The sequence below is a fragment of the Pelodiscus sinensis genome, chromosome 1 (assembly GCF_049634645.1).
Source record: "Pelodiscus sinensis isolate JC-2024 chromosome 1, ASM4963464v1, whole genome shotgun sequence".
Taxonomy (NCBI): Eukaryota; Metazoa; Chordata; order Testudines; family Trionychidae; genus Pelodiscus; species Pelodiscus sinensis.
Window position 1 is genome coordinate 92,132,021 of NC_134711.1, and position 22,052 is coordinate 92,154,072.

Here is a 22,052-nt window from a genome sequence, read left to right on the forward strand (position 1 = left end):
ACAGGAGCCAGAACAATCTCACCGATAGCGCTGCACTGGGAATGAAAGGGTTAAACACTCCCCTTGCAGCCTAGCAGGAGCTTGCCCAGTCCTTTGCTATCCCTTTAATCGTATCTGATACAGATGCAATGCTGGGGGGTGGGGTGGAGGGAGAAGGCGGGTATGAAACAAAGAAGCCATTTAAAAAAAAAGGGCTGAGAAAACGACCCCTGCGCTCCACTGCGGACGCCAAAACGATTGCACAAAGGCACCGTTCATGACTGAAATTTCACCGCGCCAACGTGATTAAAGGATTCCATGGAGGGGTGGGGGAAGAGGGCTGAAGGCCATCGCTCAGTGGATTAACCTATTCTTGGCAAGGATGGCATGGACAGCAAATATGTGGCCTCTTGGGAGTTTACACCCTTCCCCTAAATGCAGCTGGGTATGCTCCCCGCTTTACCTCATTTGGCCAATGACCTATTCAGTTCTTTTAAACTTGCCTCAGATGCCATCACCTTATTTACATCTCATGTCCCCTCCCCCCCCACACAAGGGAGATAATTGGCACTGGTATAATTGTTAAGTGATTACATGAATACTATAAAGGAGTTGGTATACTGTAGGGACATAATAATTCTATAGGCAAGAAGATATAAACTCCCAAGCAAAGGGCGGGCACACACTCCCAAGCAGTGTGTGCGTGTATATATTTTACAAAGCTTAACTAGCTGTAAGAGCAAAGGCTCTAAAATGCTATCCTAGCGCAAGGCAGCTCCTGTGCTTCTGGTACACTCCTACAGCAGAGGGCAGCATTCACAACTAAAGGGTGGAGGTAGTTTAGTTTTTTTAAACTCAAGGGCAATTTTTAATAACACAATCAGCCCCAACGAGAGGCACTCGCTGTTTTACCCTCCTGTTGCCTTTTTCGCTTCTAGAGCTGAAGTCCTTGCACACAAAGGCTTCAGAGCAAAATCTAGAGCCAGCAGCAGTCTTTAGGCCCATGAGGACTTTACCATGAAGAAACAGTGTCTCTTAGCAGCAGAGAAGTGGGCCCCTATTTGTGCTCCTCCCCGTGACCACGTCAACAGTGAAAGTTAACGTAATTCCTGCTGTCTTAAAGGACAAGGTCACCTAAACCAGTGAGACTGTTTAAAAAAACTTCAAACTGTTAATGGCATTTGTAGACTTATGGGGAGAGGGGACAACTGTGTATGTAGTAGAAGCACAGACTCCGCCTAGTTGTTGAACAGGTTCTCAGTTGGTGGCGATTCAGGTCGGCAACTGTGCTTCCTGCAGGGGCATTGCCACTGAAAGGGGATCCTGGTGATTGATAAGAAGTGGGGGGCAGGAGTGGGGAAACAATGGGGGATTTGATGAGAACCGCTCTACGATACTCCTGAGAAGCCCCCAGAGCCAGCCTTGATCAGAGGAAATTGGGGGTTTCCACGGCAACCTGCTCCAGGGCACAAAGGCCCTGCTGTCTACTAGAAGGCACTGAAGGTGTCTCCTCCACTCCAACCCCTGGCTGTTGTAAAAAGGGGTGTGGGCAGAGGTCTGGTAATTGTTTCAAGGGAAAGCTAGACAGCTGCAGGATCATTTTTATAGAGCAAAGATTTAATATGACAAGGAGCAACTAAACAGGGGGACGAGCTGCTCCCCTCCATCTTTACAGTAGCTTATAGGCATAGGGCTTCTGAGGCAGAAGCACTGACGGAAAGGCACCTCACACTGCTCACTGAGCCTAACAGCATGCCGACAGACACGATGCTTCTGAAGAGAGAAGACCGGGCAGACTGAGACAGAGCGAAGAAATAGCTACAGATCTAAATTGATGGAAAACAGGAAGAAATCATCTCCTCCCAGGCATAGCAGACTGAAGGGGGAAAAACCCACAATTTACTATAAAATGGGGTTTTATTATTTATTTACACAAATATACACAAAAATAAAAGCATCTGCAGGAGAAGAAACCGGGGACATTTACAGGATGCAGATCAGTCTGTGATAATTAGCTCATCCACACCCCAGTCTTCATAGCTTCCATCTGGCAGGTACCTGCGGATGATTATGGGGATCTTCCGAGCTCTGAAGGAAGGACAGAGAGGTAAATGGAAATGCCAGCACTTTAATTACACCCTCAGCAAGTTCCAGAAGTTCAGATGTACCATGTGGTGAGAGTTGGTAACTCACTGGTTTTGTTTCATTAGCAGATTTCAGGTGTACCAGTTGTGTGCTCATGATTTAGTATTAGAGTGAAAGCTCTTTCCCTTGAAAGGTCAGATCTTACAAGGCGCTGAGCAAGCTCAAAGTAACAAAAAAATTGAGGAAGCCCAGCACTTTGTTTCCATTGTAGGAATTCAGCACTGCAATCTAAAGCCATTGAACGTCACAATGGTAAGAGACTGCGCATCCCAAGAGGCATGTGGGAGAGTCAATGGAACTGAAAAATGAATCTACTGTTTTGATGGGAAACCCACAGTGATGAGTTCTCCACAAACCACTTCAGATAACCCAATGAGAGTTATGAAGAATGTCATAAATAACAGACACTGGGTTAATGTTCTTTATTCAAAGCTCTTGATATATTTTAAGCATGTAGAGAATAGAGATCCTTTCTACCACCACTACCACCACCACCAAAAATGGGTACCTAAGTCAGAATACAGCTGCTGCTAATGCCCAGCAACAGTGTGCATCACAATTTAAGTTAGAAAACACTGAATTCAATTTCATGAGGGATTTTTAAGTCAGCCGAATATAATTAACCAGACTGGAATTGGGCCAGGACCCGAGGTTCACAATGTTACAGTTTGTGAAAAGTAACATGGGACCTTTAATGATCACACACACTCAGAATAATGGTTTTAAGCCTCATCCAAAAGATAGCCTCTATGTTAGCAAAGCATTCAATTAGTACTGTGCTAAGGCATTGACTTGGTACTGACTGAGGGTAGAGCACCCCCTATTGAGAAACAGTCACTACTTCCTACAACACCTTTGATTCCTTTCCAGGTCTTGCACACTAGCACTGACCAGAACCAACTCTGGTTGTTTCAGGAGTTCTGACATGAGCATAAGCTGAGGTGGTACTGGATGCTTATAAAGGGGAAGGAATGCAGCTAAGATAAGGCTCTCTCTTGAGGATGTAAAGTTTGCAGGACAAACTACAATGAATTAAAGCATAAAAATTCTATTTAAAAAAAAAAAAACAATGCATGACGAACAAGTGGGGTACCCTTTGCTATTTGATGGCCCAGTATGCTAGGAACTCTGGGTTAGCAGAAGTTCTGCATGAAGGTGAGCTATGACCCATCACTTTCAACAGCCTCCATCCATAACCTTCACATAGACAGATATGAGATGATATACAGAAAGATGATGAAAAGGGATGAGATAAATCCACTTCTATGGAGTATGCTGAAATTCAAATGATGTGTCAGTATCCAGATACCAATGAAAGGCTCCATTATGAGAAAGGAGGCGGGCATCCGGCTAGGCAGCTACTAGGTGTGTATTCATGTTTCTCTCTTATGCCTCAGAAGTTATGGCATAAGAAATTGGGTGAGAGGAAGAAACAGAATGCAGGGAAAAAAAAAAATGATGAAGGGAGTCAGGGATTTCTTAATGTGGCCACCATGTGTTTGTAGTCATTTTCATCTATTAACATTTTTTCAGATGAAATGCATGCAAATATGAATGTATCCAAATGGCTACATGTGAATCAGTTCCAATCAAGAATTTATCCAATCCCAACAAGTTCACAATGGGGCCCTTAGAATCCCATTCAAGAAAAAAAAGTGAATTAAAACCAAACCAGGAAAATGTTGCTAACCAGGAGAACTTCGGAGATGCTTGTAGGACTGCAGAATACAGACAGCCAAGCTACCTGCAAGCGGGGAACAGGTTCCGAACTGGAAAGAGGAAGGGGATTCATATTCCCAGGCCAGGAATTCCAGTCTAGCCACAAACCTTTTTCAGAGTAACACAGACTGCCTGCATGAACATGGAGATTGTATTTGTTCATTGTCATCAAGCGAGTGCGCAAACTGTAGCTCAGGAACTAATGGAAATAAACCCTTATCATTCGGGTGTTGAGGAGGGGAATGTCACTCTAAGACACACTTTATTGTCAAAATCCCCAGGACTTACTTGAGTTCTTTCATTGCAATCAGAAGAGGGTCTGTCTCTCCTTCCAACTCTACCATAACTGGAGCACACATCCTAAGAAGAAGAATATCCACAATCACGAAGGGGATGGAAAGGAGTGGGAGAAATACGGTAAAGCCTGTGGGCATACTTGTTTCACAAACATGTCTGTTACCCAGATAAAGTCCAGCAGTGTGTGAAGGATAGAATGACAGATCCAATTCTGATTTGTAAAGTCTCCTTTGGCTTGGAGACCAAAGCTCCTCAGCAATTTCTCTTATGCCAAGACCCTCTCCTATTGTGGCAGGAGCATGTCTGGCAGTTAGTGACAGGGTGCAAGTTTAGAGATGAATGCGTTTCATGGCCCGTCCCTCAATCTTTGCTCACAGTCTGGGATTTGAGATTCACAATGAAGCCCACAGCCCTTGAGAGGTCACTTCCTGGCATATTTCAATGTGAGGACAGGAAACAGCGACTCCAAAATTAACCCAGTAATACATACCATTAATTAGTCAATAAAAGGCACACTGAAATCATCCCCCCACCTCCAAACCCCCTGGATTTGTTGTTTGGCTGAGATGCTCAATATCTTGCAGATCCTGTTTTGGGGGAAGAGAGGGGCTCATTTTTTTTAACCCCAAAATTTTATTACTGAAAATTTAACATCTCTTTGGAGGGGTTGTGGGAGCAGAGCATAAAAGATGGGGATTATCCTGATGTCTCCTTTTAAGAGATGGCAGCAAAGGAAGCATGTGCGATTACAGCAGGACAGTGATGGGCAACCTAAGCTAGTGAGTGGGCCACATGAGTAGCTTTTCATCTCAGTGAGCTGCAAGGTTGTCATAACCAAGATAGTCTCCTGAGATAGGTTAGTTTTGCTAACTGCGCTTGTGTATCTAGAATTTGCTGACTAAACCATAGCAAAACTTTGACTGGATGCAGAGGGAGTATGCAGCTCTTACAGTCAATGCTGTGTGCAAGCAGCATGCACCTCACATCATGTGTGTTGCTTTAATAATACCAATAGGAAAAAAAACTATGCACATGGAAACCAGTATAATCTGGCAACCCTCCATGTGAGGAAAAGTAAACAAAATGTCTCCCTACAGGCTGTGCACCACTGCAAAGAATCTCAGACTTACAAAGTAACCAGTCAACCACATACCTCATTTGGAACTACAGGTTGAACCTCTCTAGTCTGGCACCCTCAGGACCTGACCGGTGCTGAACCAGAGAATTTGCCAGACCATGGAAGGTCAATAGTGTCTAGCAGCATTACCAACACTTCCATTGCCTACCAGGCTCTCAGAAGTAATTTAAGTGTAAATTAAACAACAGCACAGAACTCAGAGAGCCAGGACTGGTGGCTATAAACAAACTTTGTGGGACTACAGGAAACTTGACCACACCCATAAGTGGACATCTGGCTAATTATAATCATGCCAGACAACAGATATTGCTGGACCAGGGAGTGCTGAACTAGAGAGATTCAACTTGTAGAAGTATGAAAAGACCAAAAAAATTGAAAAAGTAAATAGTGCAGTGCTTTATTATTAATGGCTTATATGTTTAATAATGGGAAAAGCAGCATTTTTCTTCAGCACGCTAAAGATTCAAAGCTATATTAAATCAATATTCAGCTGTAAACTTTTGAAGAAGAACCATAAAATTTGATAAGGTGAGCTACGAACAATTTGGAGTTATGAAAAACCCATTCCCGAGGTGTTTTCAACTCTGAGGTTCAACTGTACATGTGGACTTGGCCACTGGGGGATGCTGCTGGCCTAGAATTGGAATTAAAGACTCCATTATTTAGGAGTAGATAATATAGCAACAGGCAGCAGATTTGGGGGTTTTTTTGTTTTTGCCTTTCAGCAAATTAAAAAAACATGCAAAGAATGGCTTTGCTAAGCAATGGCTAGGCAAATAGTAGCTGTGTGAAGCAATGACTAAGGAGAGATTCAATAGGCACCTGCAATTATCTGTAAAGTGTAAGGGAGAAGAATTGTTTTGAGTGATCTGAAAGAGTATAAGCAGGAGTAACAGGATGAAAACAAGCAATGGCATGATTTCAGATGGATATAAACTTTCCCAACATTGAGGTACAGTCTCCCAAGAAATGAAAGATCCTTGACCTGCATAATTTAAAATGGGACTAGACAGCAGGAGTGTTAAATTTCAATTAATCAGCTAATTGAGTAGTTGATGGAATTTCCATCAACTACCTGATTAGTCAATAAAGGGGGTGGGGCATTTGCTATCCTGCACCTCTGCCTTTTAACTGTAAGTAAGAGCCCCACAGCTCTTAAGTTGGCTCCCCCAAGCACCGGCTCCTGCTCTCTTCCCCTTGCTGCCTCTGATACAGAGGCCGCAAGGGGAGGAGCAACAATCCAAGTAGTGACTCTACCCGGTAAGCCTAGGCAGAGAACTAAACAAACCTACTCTACAGAGAACTAAAAAAAGCAGATAGCAGGTGGGATGGTACATAAGCAACATTTAGACTGTGATAATGCTGGGCAGCTAATTATGCTGGGCACCATTGTTCCAACTGCTGCCCAAGCCAGTAAATGACAGTCCCTGCCCCCAAAATAATTGCAGTCTAAAAAATTAGGTATATGTTTTCTGTTCATACTTTCTACAATCCGAGAACTTCATCAACAAATATCATAGAAATTCCTCTGGGTCTTGGCTTTTGTAAACATCCTGAGCTTTTCAGCACAGTTTGGATTCCCCTTGGGAAAGGAAGGAGACACGCCTAGAACACTACTCCCACCCTTCCCTGGCCTTTAGCAGAAAGCTCTGATTACAGATGAGAAATGCCTCCCACTTTTAAACAACCAAGATAGGTGAAATGAAGGCTATGCCATCAGTAGCATTATCCTGGGTATAATGCTCTAGTAGGCTGCAGAGACTCAAGTTTCCATTTCCATTTTGCAGATGTCATACAGAACCTCACCTCGCAGGGCAGGTGGAGAATCCACAAAGCTATGGAAGATCACGAATAGTAAGAAAGTAATTTAAACACGGAAAAAACATTTTGAAATGCCATGAGATGCCTATGCCAAGGCTGGGGGTGGAACAAGTGTACTTACGCTATCTGGAGCGCACGAGTGCCCAGGACTCTGGCTCTCTCATATTTGGTCATATATGGAGTCGTGATCCGCTTCTGATTTGCCTGTTGTCTCTCTCCAGATGGAAGGATTTCTACATTCTCTTGACCCTCCTGAAGAAATAAAGGAATATAAGCTATTGTAAGCATACTGAAGGAGCTGGGCGTCCTTAATAGATTTTCTCAGACTTTGGAATCAAAGTTTAAAAAGTCTACACAGAATTCCAAAAAAGTACTTTGAGTAAAGAACAACCAAACATCCAATTGGGAAGTGCATTTATCTGATTAATATTAGGTTACCAAGACCTGGATTCTATTCCCATTCCTAGTGTCTCACTCTGTAGAGTGCAATGCGATCAAGATCATAGAATCACAGAGTTAGAAGGGACCACCAGCGTCATTTAGTCTAACCCCTGATAAGATGCAGGATTTGTTGTATCTAAACCAGGAGTGGAAGACCTTTTTAGGGTTGAGGGCCGCTGACCCACGTTCCCCTTGCACACCAGAGTCTATGGGGTTCCAGGCTAGATTTTGGAGCATCAGCGAGGGCTCCCCAATGCTGGGGGAGAGCCCTGGGCTTTGGGGGCCAGATCCAGGCAACCTGGAGGCCACATCCAACCCTGGGGCCTTAGGTCCCCTACCCCTGTTCTAAACCATCCAAGACTGACAGTTACGCCCAGTGATGGAGCTTCCACAACCTCCCCAGTCAGTCTGTTCTATTGCCCTGCTGTTCTTACTGTTTGGAAGTTTTTCCTTAATCTAAATCTGCTATACTGTACTGTGAACCCACTGCCTCTGGTCCTTTCCTCTGTGGAAGAAAGAACAACTTTTCTCCATATTTTTTATGGCAGACAAGTGCTCTAAGAGCCCGCACCCTGCAGTGCCATCATAGGGACAACTGCCATTCCCAGTAACTAGCTCCCAGCAGGACAGGAACTCAGAGTGGTTTGGGGAAAATGAAAATGCTGTATAAAAAAGGAGGCATTGTGAACCATACAGGGGCTAAGCAGAGAGCTGTTGGGGAGGAAGGGTTTGAGCACTAACCTCCTCTGCATTCTCCAAATCATCCAGCCCTTCATCTTCCTCCACATCATCAAAGTCATCACCATCAAAGCTGCAGGTGACAGAAGGTCACTTTTCACTCTACAGCCAGAGCCCAACCTACTTGCTGCCGCCACCCAAGGTATGTCTAGACTACAGGCTTTTGTTGGCAGAAGTTTTGTTGACAGATGCTGTCAACAAAGAGGGCAGGTCTAGACTACACGCCTCTGGCAACAGAGGCATGTAGATTAGGCTACCCGGCATAGGAAGATGAAGCGGTGATTAAATAATCGCCACTTCATTTACATTTAAATGGCTGCCACGCTGAGCTGATCAGCTGTTTGTCGGCCCAGTGTGGTAGTCTGGACGCTCACGGTCGACATCAAAGGCATTTGTTGACCTCCCAGGTAAACCTCATCCCATGAGGCATACCTGGGAGGTCGACAAATGCCTTTGATGTCGAGCGCGGAGTGTCCAGACTACCGCACTGAGCCGACAAACAGCTGATCAGCTCAGCGTGGCAGCCATTTAAATTTAAATGAAGTGGCGATTATTTAATCACCGCTTCATCTTCCTATGCCGGGTAGCCTAATCTAGATGCCTCTGTCGCCAGAGGCGTGTAGTCTAGACGTACCCAGAGCGTCTAGACTACATCCAGTTCTGTCAACAAAGCAAACCTCTTTGTCGACATGACAGTGTAGACGCAAAGGACAGCGTAGCTGCAATAACGCCTTCTGTCGACAGAACTCTGTTGACAAAAGGCCTTATTCCTCGTAGAATGGGGTTTACAGCCACCGACAAAACTGCTGAGTTCGACAAACGTTACGTGGCCAGAACTCAGCAGCAGCACAGACGCAGGTAGAGTTTTGTCGACAAAACCCCCTAGCCTAGACACCCCCACTGTGGAGATTCCAATGCAGCCTTGCTGCCTCCCCACCCCCGCGGCCCGCTGCTCCTCCCCTGCAGGGCTCCACGCCCCCCCCCCTCCCGGCCCGCTGCCCCTCCCCCGCAGGGCTCCACGCCCCCCCCCTCCCGGCCCGCTGCCCCTCCCCTGCAGGGCTCCACGCCCCCCCCCCCTCCCGGCCCGCTGCCCCTCCCCTGCAGGGCTCCACGCCCCCCCCCCCCCTCCCGGCCCGCTGCCCCTCCCCTGCAGGGCTCCACGCCCCCCCCCCTCCCGGCCCGCTGCCCCTCCCCTGCAGGGCTCCACGCCCCCCCCCCCTCCCGGCCCGCTGCCCCTCCCCTGCAGGGCTCCACGCCCCCCCCCTCCCGGCCCGCTGCCCCTCCCCTGCAGGGCTCCACGCCCCCCCCCCCTCCCGGCCCGCTGCCCCTCCCCTGCAGGGCTCCACGCCCCCCCCCCCCTCCCGGCCCGCTGCCCCTCCCCTGCAGGGCTCCACGCCCCCCCCCCCCTCCCGGCCCGCTGCCCCTCCCCTGCAGGGCTCCACGCCCCCCCCCTCCCGGCCCGCTGCCCCTCCCCCCGCTTTGTCACGCGCCGCCCCGGAATCCCCTTCCACCCCATTTCCCTGGGCCGCCTCCTGCCCGGCCGGGACCCGCCTGCGGCCTGGCCCTTCACCGCCGGGGCCGGACCCGCCTCCCCAGCCACGGCGCCTCCTTCTCACTTGTCCTCGTTGTCAGACATGCTTCCGGCCCGGCGCGAGACTCTCGCGACACCAACCGCAGACCCGCCAGGTGACGACGGAGCAGGCAACCCACGAGAGCGGCCGATGAGCTCTCCGAGCAGCGACTTCCGGGGTCAGGGATAGCGGAAGCGGAAGCGGGTGGCGGAGCGGATCTCCATGGCAACGGGAGGCGCTAATTCGGGTGAGTAGGCTGAAGCGACTGAATCGCTGCGAACTCCCGAATCTCCGCGCTTCCGGGTTGGGCCCAGGCCGCCCGCCAATCAGGGACCAGCACGGGTTTCCATGGAGACTGGAAGATGACGTTGGCGCCTCATTCTAACCATCAGTTGCATCACAGCTTCGTGTGTGACGTCACCGTATTATAGGCGTCCTCTCCCATTGGGCGCTGGGTGGCGAGACCCCCGTGAAGGGGGCATTACACTGCCAGGCGCTGACTCTGCCTGGGCACCCCCTCTGTGGGAGAGGGCCTGTGCCCCTAACAGCCTGGCACCCTTGGGCGTGAGTGGGGCCATGACGAGGCATCCTCACAGGGAGGTCCTGGGCCTGGCCTTGTTGGGTTAGTGTGTTGCTGCATTGCATCGCTCTGGGGGGCCTGGGCATCATCCTACTGCATTACGCAATGGGCTGGGTAGGTGTTGTTTCATGGCATTGCATCATAGGTGACTCACGGTAGCAGTCATGGGGTGCTCCTGTCAAAATTGTAATTGCTAAATGGGGTGCCCCCCATACCCGCTCTCTGTTCCTCTGGGAGGCCCTCCTTGCAACCCCTCCCCCGACTGGCACCAGTCATCTATGTCAGTGGTTTTCACACTTTTTTTGTCATGAACCAGTTGAAGAAAATTGTTGATGCCTGCGACCCAGCATAGTTTGAGTACGGTATGGCCTCCAGGGTGGCACTGAGGATGAGCGCTTTGGGGTATAGGAGGCGGCCCAGGCTTTGGGGGTGGGTCAGGGCTGGAGCAGGAGAGGCTTACTTTGAGCTCCTTTCAGTTAGCAGTACAGTGGGGGTGCCAAACCAAGCTTCCTGCCTCTCATGGAACCACAGACCATGCCATGCCACAGAAGCAGCCAGCAGCAGGTTCCCAGCCAGTGGGAGTGCGGAGCTAGTGCTCAGGGCAGGGGCAATTCACAGAGCCCTGTGTGCCCTCCCGCCACCCATCCCCCACGTAGGAGCCAGGCCTGCTGCCGGCTGCTTCTGGGGCACAGTGCAATCTGCAGTGGAGGAGCAAGGGCAGGCCTTAGCTCCTCCACTGATCACCTGATCCCCCTGCAGCAAGACCCAGTGCCTGATATTCTATGACCCAGTACTGAGTCACAACTCATAGTTTGAAAACTGTTCTGTGGCAATGCAGTGTGGGGGTGGTAGGACAGCTTCCTGTTGCATTGTGCCAAGGTGTGAGGAGTATCCCACTGGGGCACTGCACTGTGTGTGGAGCAGGGTATCTTCTCTATGTAACTGGATAGTGATGTCATCTGTGGTATCACAGATGTGAAATAAACTTACATTGCTGCACCCCATGGGGAGGGAGAAGGATATTTCCCCATCAGCCTGTGGTGATGAGTTGACTAGTGGGAAAGTACATTGGTGCATCTAGACTAGCAAGATTTTGCGCAGAAACTTGCCAGCTGTCTACACTGGCCGTGTGAATTTGCGCAAGAGCACTGACTTTGTAATGTACAAAATCAGTGCTTCTTGCGCAAATACTTTCACGCTCCTGCTCAGGAAAGAGCCCTCTTGCGCAAGAATACTTGCACAAGAGGGCCAGTGTAGACAGGGAAGAACTGTTTTGCACAAAAAAGCCCCGATGGCTAAAATGGCAATCGGGGCTTTCTTGCGCAAAATCACATCTAGACTGGCCACGGATGCTTTTGCGCAAAAGCACTTTTTGCACAAAAGCATCTGTACCAATCTAGATGTGCTTTTGCGGAAATACTTTTAATGGAAAAACTTTTCTGTTAGAAGTATTTCCGCAAAATCATGCCAGTCTAGACGCAGCCCATGTGTTTGTATGTGTGACAGTGCTAAGGTCCTTGAAGATTACAGCCCAAATCAGCATAAATTAAGATATATATGGCAGGAGTGGGGAACCTTTTTTGGGTCAGGGGCCAATGACCCACAGAAAAATAAGTCAAGGACCAACACACAAGTGAGAAGCCAACTCCCCCCCCCCCCCCCAACTGATGTGGCCCTCAATTGAGCAGCAGAAAAAATTTACACTTCCTTCACTCATGCAACTCAGGGCACCAGGGTTCCTCTCAAACTCCAGCCCTGTGGAAGGGGCAAGGCTCAGGGCTCTCCCCCAGGACTGGATTAACTCTTCTGGGGGTCTGGGGCTAGTAGATTTTGTGGGGGCCCCTAGGCTTTGAGGTGGGGCTAAAAATGAGGGGATTATTGTGCAGGAGACGCCTGCTAGGGAGTAGGGTGGGGTGCAGGGTCTGGGTACGTGGTAGTGTGCAGAGGCAAGTGGGGGTATGGAGTCTGGGCAGGAAGTAGGGTGCTGGAGCAGGTTGAGGACAGGCATCAAATCTGTTATTCCCTCTGAAGAGGAAGTGTCATGTTCTGAGATCAAGCATGTAAATGTGTTGAGCTCATGCATCCCAGTGTATGGCTTCACTGCAAAGAAAGGTGTAATTGCAGTGCGGGTAAGCATACCCACACTAGCTTTAATTGACCTTACAGGGTAACCATAACAGTGAAAATATGGTGGCATGGGCTGCAGTGCAGGCTAACAATCCTAGCACTAATTGGCTGCAGGGAACCCTTGGTATATGCTTGGATTGCAAACCATGCTAAAATCCATGCTCCCACAGCTTCACTACCATTGTTGCCTGCTCTCAGTAGATTAAAACTTGTCTGGGTATGTCTATCTGTGCTAAAATTACAGCACATTAATTTGTGTTGTCAAGGTATTCCAGTCTACGTAGTGGTTAATATGACTGGTACGTTCCTGGGGTTTACCACCTTTCTTAATTTGAAGTAATTTTGTCATCACAACAGAGGAAAATAAAAAGAGGGCATGGGAGATTCCCTCAGTAACTTTTCAGGGGTCAAGGCTTCAATAGATTAGCTATATCTAAGTAAGTATTAAGGTTGACTTTGAATTAATAGAGACTGAGTAATGGGATTCTAGAATGATCGAGGGCCATGAACAGAGAATGTTCTTTTGAGTTGACTCATTAGAAGTTGAATATGATTTACTGACTCCTGGCCTCACTGTCATTTACAGGGCTTCACAATGTCTTCCCAGGAGGGAAGAAGAAAAGTGCCAGCTGTCCCAAAAGGAGCCGGTTTCTGGCATTCTCCTGGGATAACTCAGTATGGACAAGAAACAAAAGAGCTGTTGAAAGGTAAAAGGAAGATTGAATGGAGAACAGTGAACAGGTCTTTGACACACACCTCCTTAAATTTGTATCATGCTTCCCGCTTCACTGGATCATTGTTCCATTTATAGCAGCAGTTTGCACATTTTAAAAAACAATCCAAAAAACTCTACTGCTCACACAATTCCCCTCCTCCTCCACCTGTGAAGAAGATGAAAGAGAGAATGAACCACATCTAACAGATGTTAGTCACATCATTTGATGCACTACTGGAAGGTGCCCAGGTACTACAGTGATTAGGATGGTAAAAGAACTTACCTAGAATAGAAAAAACATTAGTAACTCATGTTGCTCCTGATGCTTGGAATGCGCTTCCTAAATCCATTCTCTCCTTCTTCCTTACCTCATTCACTAACTCCTAAAGACTCCTGCAGCACCCAGGCCTGCTGACAAGGAGGGCAAAGAGAGCAACTGCCCCCAGGGCCTGGCAATTCCAAAGGGCCCAGGGCTCACAGCAGTGATGGTGGCCAGAGTCCTGCACAGCACTCTCTTGATAGCTCTGAGGGCTGGTGGGATGGAGGGGTGGCACAGTCTATATACTGCTAAGGACTGGCTGATGCCAGCCCTGCCCTTTCTGGAGCGCCTGACACACACCTTGCCTAGAGGCCCGGCAAGTCTTTCTGCCCCCTTGGCAGTATCCTTTCCCCCATATATACAGTTCAGTGGTTTAGAATGTGTATCTGCCTAAACTGACTGAAAGTATTATTCTATTACCATAACCCATGCCATTCATCACCCTTCCCTTTCTTGCTCTCTGATACATTCTTACATCTCCTATCCAGTATTTAGTATATAAGCTTTTCAGGACAGGAACCTGTCTTGTATATATTTCCTATAAAGTGCCTATCTTATCCAATCTATCTGTCTCTCTGGATTTTTACATGATACTCAAGCACACTTAGGGGTGTTACAACATACTAAATAACAACCTAGTTCTGTATCCCTCCTCCAACTGTAACCAAAGTAGATAACATAAAATCCCTTTGTTGTACTAATTCCACATGACTATGCCACATGGGTAATGCCATCCTGATCCCCTAATTGATGATCAGCTAAAGGATTAGGCTCCATAGCTTGTTTAACTAGTTCCCTTGCTAGACAGAGTTACTGCAAATGCTGTTCTCATTTGCTTTCAAGTTTGGGAGAACGGTTCTACCTCTACCACTGCCTTTACACATCATTTTCAAAGACAGTGTTTCCTTTTTTATGAAGGTGAACACCAGTACTTTTGTAAATTAGGCACTTATTTAGGTGCATAACATGGATTTAGTAAACTAACTTTAGGCACTTACATCTGAAATTCGCAGCCTAAATACTTTACAAATCATGAATCAAAGGATTTTTATTACAAATATGGAATTTCTGCCAAAGTCATTCCCTTCTTCTGTATTGGTTGTCTAAAGTAGACAGGTAGTTCCTCGTGCTGTTTCTGCTGAGTTCTCAGGCTGGGGTCTTTAAAGATTTTTTTTTTCATTTCAGTGATGATGGAGGAATCCAAACTTACCAATTTCCAGAAACGCCACCTCACAGACTGCATGAAACGTGAGTGATGCCTCAGCTTTGTCCACCTGCAACCAACACACACACATGCTGCCTTCTGCTTACTGCATATTGATCTCCTGCTCCTAACCCGATGAAGCATTCATGTGACCCAGATACACAGATCATTCTTTTTACAGAGGATTTTTACCTATAGACTGGTGGAAGGGGAAGAAACCAAAAGGCAAGAAATGAGGGTGGGCTAACAATTCCCTTCTTTTCAACATTTGGTTTACCACAGCTGTTCTCATCTCTTTCATCATTCCACAACAATAGAGGCTACTCTCACGGGGTACATTTACATGGCAGGGCTATAAGTTGAGTTAAGCTATGCAACTTCAGCTATGTCAATGGCATAGCTTAAGTCGAAATAGCTTAACTTGGCATTAGGCGCTGTCTACACAGCAGGAAGTCAAAGGAAGAACAGTCTTCTTTCGACTTCCCTTACTTCTCGTAAAATGAAGGTTACATGGGTCGGAGTAAGAAGTCCTCCAGCTCAACATTATTTCAAAATAAAGGCTTGTAGTGTAGACGTGTTCTTTGTTATTTTGGAATAACTACAGTTATTCCGAAATAGCGCTGCTGTGTAGACGTACCCATGGAGTGCAGTCTTTCTCTTTTGAACCCCCCATCTAATCACCATAATTTAAGGCAAAATTTGGTAGCTATTAACTTTCTTTAGAAGGACTGGATGGGGTTTCCCCCCACATAATTGTCCAGGGAATGAGACCTGTTATACTGGAACTGCATTATGTGGCCCAGGCCATAGACTCTGCTGTTCCTAACTTGCCATTGTTCTCCCTTTCTTTCCAGGAGGTGTTTCCCTCCCCACTCGCTGCAACCCCACATCCAGCAAAGACCCACAGTTTGCAGAGCCTGCATCTTCTCCACCAAAGCCTTGTCTTTCGGTCAGTCTGTTGGCCAGACCTCATCTCCGACCTGCCGAGATCTGCCGAGCAGGCGATGCCTACAGCCGAGAAAAATTCAAGCCTCGGGCCACTCGTAAGTGAGCAAATTCTGCTAAGGGATCAGTTTTGCCTCCTCTCTTTCTCTGCTTTCTAACCTCCTTGTTCCTTCTCGCTAATCCACTGGCAGGTGCACAAAAGCCACAGCTATGAGAAGACTTTTGACAGTGCCTATCTTCACTGATGATCACCTCCCAACCATGCTGGCTGGGTGACTCAGTGGCAGAGTAGGGTGTCACTTTACTGTATTCAAACCAATTATCACATAACTTTATGGCTTATAGATGGTATCAGATCCCTGATGTAAATGTTGCTGGCACTTTTGCTGCCACTACAGTATCAGTAGTGCAGGGGTCAGCAACCTATGGCTTGTGAGCCAGATGTGGCTCGCAGCTCAAGCTCAGTCCCTCCTTGCTCCCCCCTCGCCTCCCAACAAGGAGCTTATGCTCCAGCCTTGTGCCCCCTACAAGATTGGAGCCAGTGCCAGCTTTCTGCCAGGGGAGGGGTAGAGAAAGCCTTGAGCCTCATTACACGATCAGGGAAGAAACAGAGCCACAAACAACTCCATGTGTGCACATTCCCCCTCCCCCAGCTGGGGGAACAGCAGCGCACAGACATGCTGCCTGGAGGCTTTTCCTGCTGCTCCATTGGTTAGTAAGAAGCCATGTCTGGGACTGGGAGCCGGAGAGCAGTATGGGGCACAAAAGCAAGTAAGTGCTGTCCAGACCCTGCATTCCCCAACCCCCTGTCCCAAGACCCTGCACCCCCACCCTGCTCCTACCCCCTCTCCCCAAGGCCAGACACCTGCCCCAGCCTGCTTCTGCACCTTCCCACCACCTAGCAGAAGTCCTATTAAATAAAATCTGTGAGTACAGGCAGGCCCCGGGTTACGTACAAGATAGGGACTGTAGGTTTGTTCTTAAGTTGAATCTGTATGTAAGTCGGAACTGGCGTCCAGATTCAGCCGCTGCTGAAACTGACCAGCGGCTGACTCCAGGAAGCCCAACGCAGAGTTGCTCTGCCCCGGGCTTCCTGGAATCAGCCGCTGATCAGTTTCAACAGGCTGAATCTGGACACCAGTTCTGACTTACATACAGATTCAACTTAAGAACCCCAGGCGTCCCCAAGTCAGCTGCTGCTGCTGAAACTGATCAGCGGCTGATTCCAGGAAGCCCGGAGCAGAGCAACTCTGCAGAGACCAGCAGACCAGGGAGACGCGGAGCAAAGCCGCGGAGCACGCGGGCAGCGGGACAGCCCAGACGCGCCGCAGCTGTCCCACTGCCGGCGTCCTCAGAGGCTTTGCTCCCCATCTCCCTGGTCTGCTGGAGACCAACAGACCAGGGAGACGCGGAGCAAACCCCATTCGTAACTGCGGATCCGACTTAAGTCGGATCCGCGTAACTCGGGGACTGCCTGTACACTGTTTCATTTATGCTATTATTAACCATGTCAATTATCTATAATATTAAGTTGTATATTTTCAATCATGCAAATGTTTATTCTTATACTGGCTCTTTGTTGACCAAAACAATCTGAATTTTGATGTAGTTTGGCTCTTTGGTTTGAAAAGATTGCCAACCCCTACAATAGTGCTTGTGCTGTAGATAAGATGGGAATGGAGATGTATGTACCATAATAGATATTTAAGAACACCATACTGGGTCAGAGCAAAGGTCTATCTAGCCCAGTATCCTGTCTGCCAACAGTGGCCAATGTCAAATGCCCCAGGAGGAGTGAACAGAACAAGTAATCATCAAGATATCCCTCTCCTGTCATCCATTTCCAACTCCTGACAAACAGAGGCTGGGGATACCATTCCTACTCATCCTAGCTAATAAGTATTGATGGATCTAACCTCCATGAATTTATCTCATTCTTTTTTTGTACCCTGTTAAAGTCTTGGTTTTTCACAGCATCCTCTGGCAAGGAATTCCACAGGTTGACTGTGCTCTAGGTGAAGAAGAACTTCCTTTTGTTTGTTTTAAACCTGCATATTAATTTCATTTGGAAACCCCTAATTCTTATGTGATGGAAACAAGTAAATAACTTTTCCTTATTCACTTTTTCCATACCAGGCATGATTTTATAGACTTCTAGCATATCCCCCCTTAGTCTCCTCTTTTCTAAGCTGAAAAGTCCCAGTCTTTTTTTAATCTCTCTTCATATGACACCCATTCCAAATCCTTAATCATTTTTGTTGTCCTTTTCTGAACCTTTTCCAGTGCCAGTATATCTTTTTTGAGATGAGGCAACCACATCTGTATGCAGTCAAGATGTGAGCATACCATGGATTTATATAGAAGCAATAAGATATTTTCCAACTTATTCTCTAACCTTTTAAAATTATTCCTAACAGTCTGTTTGCTTTTTTGACTGCCGCTGCACATTGAGTAAATGTTTTCAGAGAACTATTCACAATGACTCCAAGAACTCTCTCGACTGATTATAGATAAATTAGTCCCCATCATTTTGTATGTATAGTTGGGATTATTTATTCCAATGTGCATTACAGTAATTCCTCATTTAACACTATAGATATGTTTCAGAAAACGATCATGTTAAGTGAAAACGTGTTATGTGGGGTCAATTTTCCCATTGAAAATAATGGAAAAGGTGGGGGTTGCGTTTCAAGCGGTGGCGACTGTTGGGACCAGGACAAAAGGGTGGGGGAAAAAGGGGACTGGGTTACAGCAGGGAGGAGAGGTGTTTGGCTCTGGGAAAGGGAAGGGGAGGAGAAAGGAGAGGGATTGGGTTGGGAGTATGCCCCTGTGATGAGTCTGCTGGGACCTGCACTGTGTCAGGCGAGGGGGGGTTACCAGGGAACAGTGCAGCGAGCAGCGAACCCTCTGCTGCTTTGCAGGGAGGCAGGGGAAGTCCTGCACAGCTGCCGGCGATGGGACAGCTGGGGAAATCGTGTTATTCTGGGGACGGTTGTGTAACTCAAAAAACGTTCCCTAAAAAAAAAATCATGCTATCACGAAAACATGTTAAGCGGGCACATGTTAAATGGGGAATTACTGAACTTTGCATTTATCAACATTAAAATACACTTGCCATTCTGTTGCCCGGTCACCAAGTTTTGTGAGATCCTTTTGAAATTCTTCACAGTCTGCTTTGGTCTTAACTATCTTGAACAGTTTAGCATCATCTGCAAATTTTGCCATCTCACTGTTTACAAATGATCTGGAGAAAATGGTAAATAGGATTGGTCCCAATATAGATGCTTGGGGGACACCAATAGTTCCTGTTCTCCAGTCTCACAACTGACCATTACCCTTTGTTTCCTTACTTAAGAGCCTTTAGTGAGGGACTCTGTCAAAGGCTTTCTGGAAATCTAAGTACACTATAACCACTGGACCCCCTCAAAGAACTCTAGTGGATTGGTGAGGAGGATTTCTTTTTACAAAAATCACATTGACTTTCCCCCAACAAATTACGTTCATGTGTGTCTGACAATTCTGTTCTTAACTATAGTTTCAACTAATTTGCCTGGTACCGATGTTAGACTTATTGGTCTGTCACCTCTAAAGCCCTGTACTTCCTGTGCAATTACTTCTATAGACTCTCCAGCTGTGTACGTCCAGGCACAGCTCTCAGCAGGACCTTGGCCAGGGGATTGTACTTCTGTCTCAGTCTACCAAAAATTGGTTTTCTTCATCTTCTATAGGTGACTTAGAGAGGGAGAAGGAAAGGCTCCAGAATATCTTAGCAACTGGAAAGGACATGGTGGAACACAAGACACAGCAGAAGCCAGTGCCCACAGAGGAAAAGGAAATTCCTGAACCTGACCGGTTTGAAGAACGTATGTATGAAAACAGGCCCAAGCCCAAAGGAAAGCCTTACATACTGGCCCCTGACAAAAGGCAGGGTGGTGAGCTTCATGCACTAGCGAACTGAAATTTGTCATGGCAGGTGGTGGATTACACATTATCTAGACACAAATGGTTTGTCTATGTAGGTATATCAGTAGTACAGTACCATAGCTATGCCAGCAAACTCTTCGGCTAAGTCTAGATTGGCATGTTTTTCCGGAAATGCTTTTAACGGAAAAGTTTTCCGTTAAAAGCATTTGCAGAAAAGAGCATCTAGATTGGTACAGACGCTTTTCCGCAAAAGCATTTTTTGCAAAAAAGCGGCCGTGGCCAATCTAGACGCGCTTTTGCACGAAACAAATCTGAGCTGTCTACACTGGCCCTTTTGAGCAAAAGTTTTGCGCAAAAGGGACTTTTGCTCGAACGGGAGCAACATAGTATTTCCGCAAAAAGCACTGATTTCTTACAGTAGGAATTCAGTGCGCTTTTGCAGAAATTCAAGCGGACAATGTAGACAGCTGGCAAGTTTTTCCGGAAAAGTGGCTGATTTTCCAGAAAAACTGGCCAGCTTAGACACAGCCCTCTAGTGGAGATGCAGCTCATACTAGTAGAAAAGTGCTTTTGGCACCAATTCCCCAAATAAAATTAGCTACACTGGCAAAAACAGTTTTTGGCTAGTATAACTGCTCACAGCTATATCAGTTTGGAAGGTGTTTATTCACACTTCGAACTAACGTAATTGGCAAAACTTTTAATGTAGACTGGGCCTTAGTGGACCTCTGCTGTGTTTGGCATGTAGAATCCTCAGGTGATTCTCAACATCCTACTGCACTAAATGAGCTTTTACAAACACTCCCCAGCCCCGAATCCAGCTGTATTTCCTTTAGGCCAGAGGAGAAAGGAATAGAGATGATTATTTCTATCTGTAAGTGTATGAGGGGGGAGGTGCTATGATTCTATGGTGAGGGCGGCAAAGTCATTGTCGTTCTTGATATTACCTCCTCCCCTCAAAGTTGAGGCAATGATGGTGCATCCCCACTTCGACCGGTTCTGTCCATGTCTCTTTCTTTTGTGCTCAGTGGTGAATGAAATTCAGGAGAGGAAGGAATTCTTGGCAGAGATGGAGACTCTGGGCCAGGGCAAGCAGTATCGAGGGATTGTCCTCACTGAAATCTCACAGGTACCTTGGGAACCCATCTGACCTCTCCAGCAGGTTAGATTGAGGGAACTTTGGTGTTGGAGAATCTGATTCCAAGGTTTCTATCCAATATGTAGAGGTGGCCTAGATTTGAGAGGAGAGCTCAGCATTTTCTCTCAGGGGGTGAGGTAGAAAAAGAGGAATTAATTTAAGAGATTTGGAAGGAGGGGGGAGAGGTCTCAGCCCCTCTATCATTTCTGTATGTAATTTCACCGGTGAAGAGGATCCTTCAGTCTCAAGTTTGACAGGAAATAGGAGCTTCTGGCATTCTCACCCCTTCACCTTTGCTATTTGCAGAAACTGCGGGAGATGGAGATTATCGATAAGAAGAGGAGTAAAGACATGAGAGAGGCAATGGCAACAATCCTCGTCCCTGGTGGGAATAAATCTAATCTCAATAGCTAGACCAAAACCAGACACCAGAGCAGACCATTCCCACCCTTTCTTTCCTTGCCCTTCCAACAGGGCTGGGCTTTTACCATAGAAGGGTCACAGAACTTGATCTATCTATGCCTGTCCATCTAAGACAGATCTTTTCAGAGCAATGTCAGTAGCACTTGTTGCATAAACCCAAGAGGACAGTAACTATTTATGCATGATATAGACCAGAAGAAAGTCTTTGCAAAATCTTACCAACACTTACTAGTCTCCCTTCTTCAGGGGTGGATTTTATAGGCAGTGGTTTTATGGCTGGGTGAACCAAATCAGAGAATTAGCCTGATTCCCTCCCTTTAGAGGGGGGCCAGGAGGAGATGAAAAGACCTCAGCATCCTCCAGTGGCCCTGAGACATGGTGAAGCAAGGTCTCCTTCTACCTATGGCATATGCCTTACGGTGTCAGAACAAAGCTGACCTGCGCAACGAAGTCCGGGAAGAAAAATCTTTGTCTCTTTTCCATATGGCCCAAGCTCTGGGGGGTTCTGGTTACTTCTGGTGGAAACTGAACATTAATGGGGTTCTTTATTTCCTCATTGCTGAATCTGTATCGCCACTCATATCAGCATAGTCTTTGTAAACTCTCAGCTGCTGTTGTGGAGCTGGAGCGGGAGGAGTAACCACACTGCCTTACATAAATATTAGCCTGGATTTTAATCTGACTGCTTCTTGGTGAGAGTGTGTGCACACGCTTGTGTTCAGGAACTTGTCTCTTGCTCATACACTGAAACATGCTTCTATCCCGGGTTGGGCAAGGGGACGAGTTCACCTTGGGGTTCATGGTGCAGGAGAGACTGTTCCAGGAGCC

At 47.1% G+C, this 22,052-nt stretch overlaps 2 protein-coding genes across 6 annotated transcripts; one reads left to right on the top strand and one right to left on the bottom strand.

Annotated features, from left to right (window-relative positions):
- Positions 1-1,889: 1,889 nt before the first annotated feature.
- On the bottom strand, positions 1,890-10,028 carry POLR2F (RNA polymerase II, I and III subunit F). Of its 2 annotated transcripts, none has more exons than XM_075937131.1 (5): positions 9,895-10,028; positions 8,282-8,351; positions 7,221-7,351; positions 4,132-4,203; positions 1,890-2,067 (listed from the first exon to the last, which is right to left on the bottom strand). In XM_075937131.1, the coding sequence occupies exons 1-5, from the start codon at positions 9,912-9,914 to the stop codon at positions 1,977-1,979; spliced, it is 384 nt and encodes a 127-aa protein (XP_075793246.1). In that variant the 5' UTR covers positions 9,915-10,028; the 3' UTR covers positions 1,890-1,976. The 2 variants fall into 2 exon arrangements, with proteins under 2 accessions (XP_075793246.1, XP_075793247.1); XM_075937132.1 differs by lacking the exon at positions 1,890-2,067 and adding an exon at positions 2,078-3,975.
- On the top strand, positions 9,958-21,402 carry C1H22orf23 (chromosome 1 C22orf23 homolog). 4 transcript variants are annotated; one of them, XM_075937125.1, is made up of 7 exons: positions 9,958-10,096; positions 13,143-13,263; positions 14,776-14,838; positions 15,649-15,837; positions 19,468-19,671; positions 20,692-20,792; positions 21,108-21,402. In XM_075937125.1, exons 2-7 carry the CDS (start codon positions 13,152-13,154, stop codon positions 21,213-21,215), a joined length of 777 nt encoding a protein of 258 aa, XP_075793240.1. In that variant the 5' UTR covers positions 9,958-10,096; positions 13,143-13,151; the 3' UTR covers positions 21,216-21,402. The 4 variants fall into 4 exon arrangements, with proteins under 4 accessions (XP_075793240.1, XP_025038348.2, XP_075793241.1 ...); XM_025182563.2 differs by lacking the exon at positions 9,958-10,096 and adding an exon at positions 10,148-10,256 and having other exon boundaries at positions 19,468-19,602; XM_075937126.1 differs by lacking the exon at positions 9,958-10,096 and adding an exon at positions 10,286-10,471.
- Positions 21,403-22,052: the final 650 nt, after the last annotated feature.

Excerpts from the sequence above, each read along its gene's own strand:
- POLR2F (XM_075937131.1), bottom strand. The coding sequence starts at position 9,914 with ATGTCTGACAACGAGGACAA. Across the intron at positions 7,352-8,281 it reads ATTTGGAGAATGCAGAGGAG|GAGGGTCAAGAGAATGTAGA; the intron begins GTTAGTGCTCAA and ends TTATTTCTTCAG. Across the intron at positions 2,068-4,131 it reads ATTGCAATGAAAGAACTCAA|AGCTCGGAAGATCCCCATAA; the intron begins GTAAGTCCTGGG and ends TCCTTCCTTCAG.
- C1H22orf23 (XM_075937124.1), top strand. Across the intron at positions 15,838-19,467 it reads ATTCAAGCCTCGGGCCACTC|GTGACTTAGAGAGGGAGAAG; the intron begins GTAAGTGAGCAA and ends CATCTTCTATAG. Across the intron at positions 19,672-20,691 it reads CCCTGACAAAAGGCAGGGTG|TGGTGAATGAAATTCAGGAG; the intron begins GTGAGCTTCATG and ends TTTTGTGCTCAG.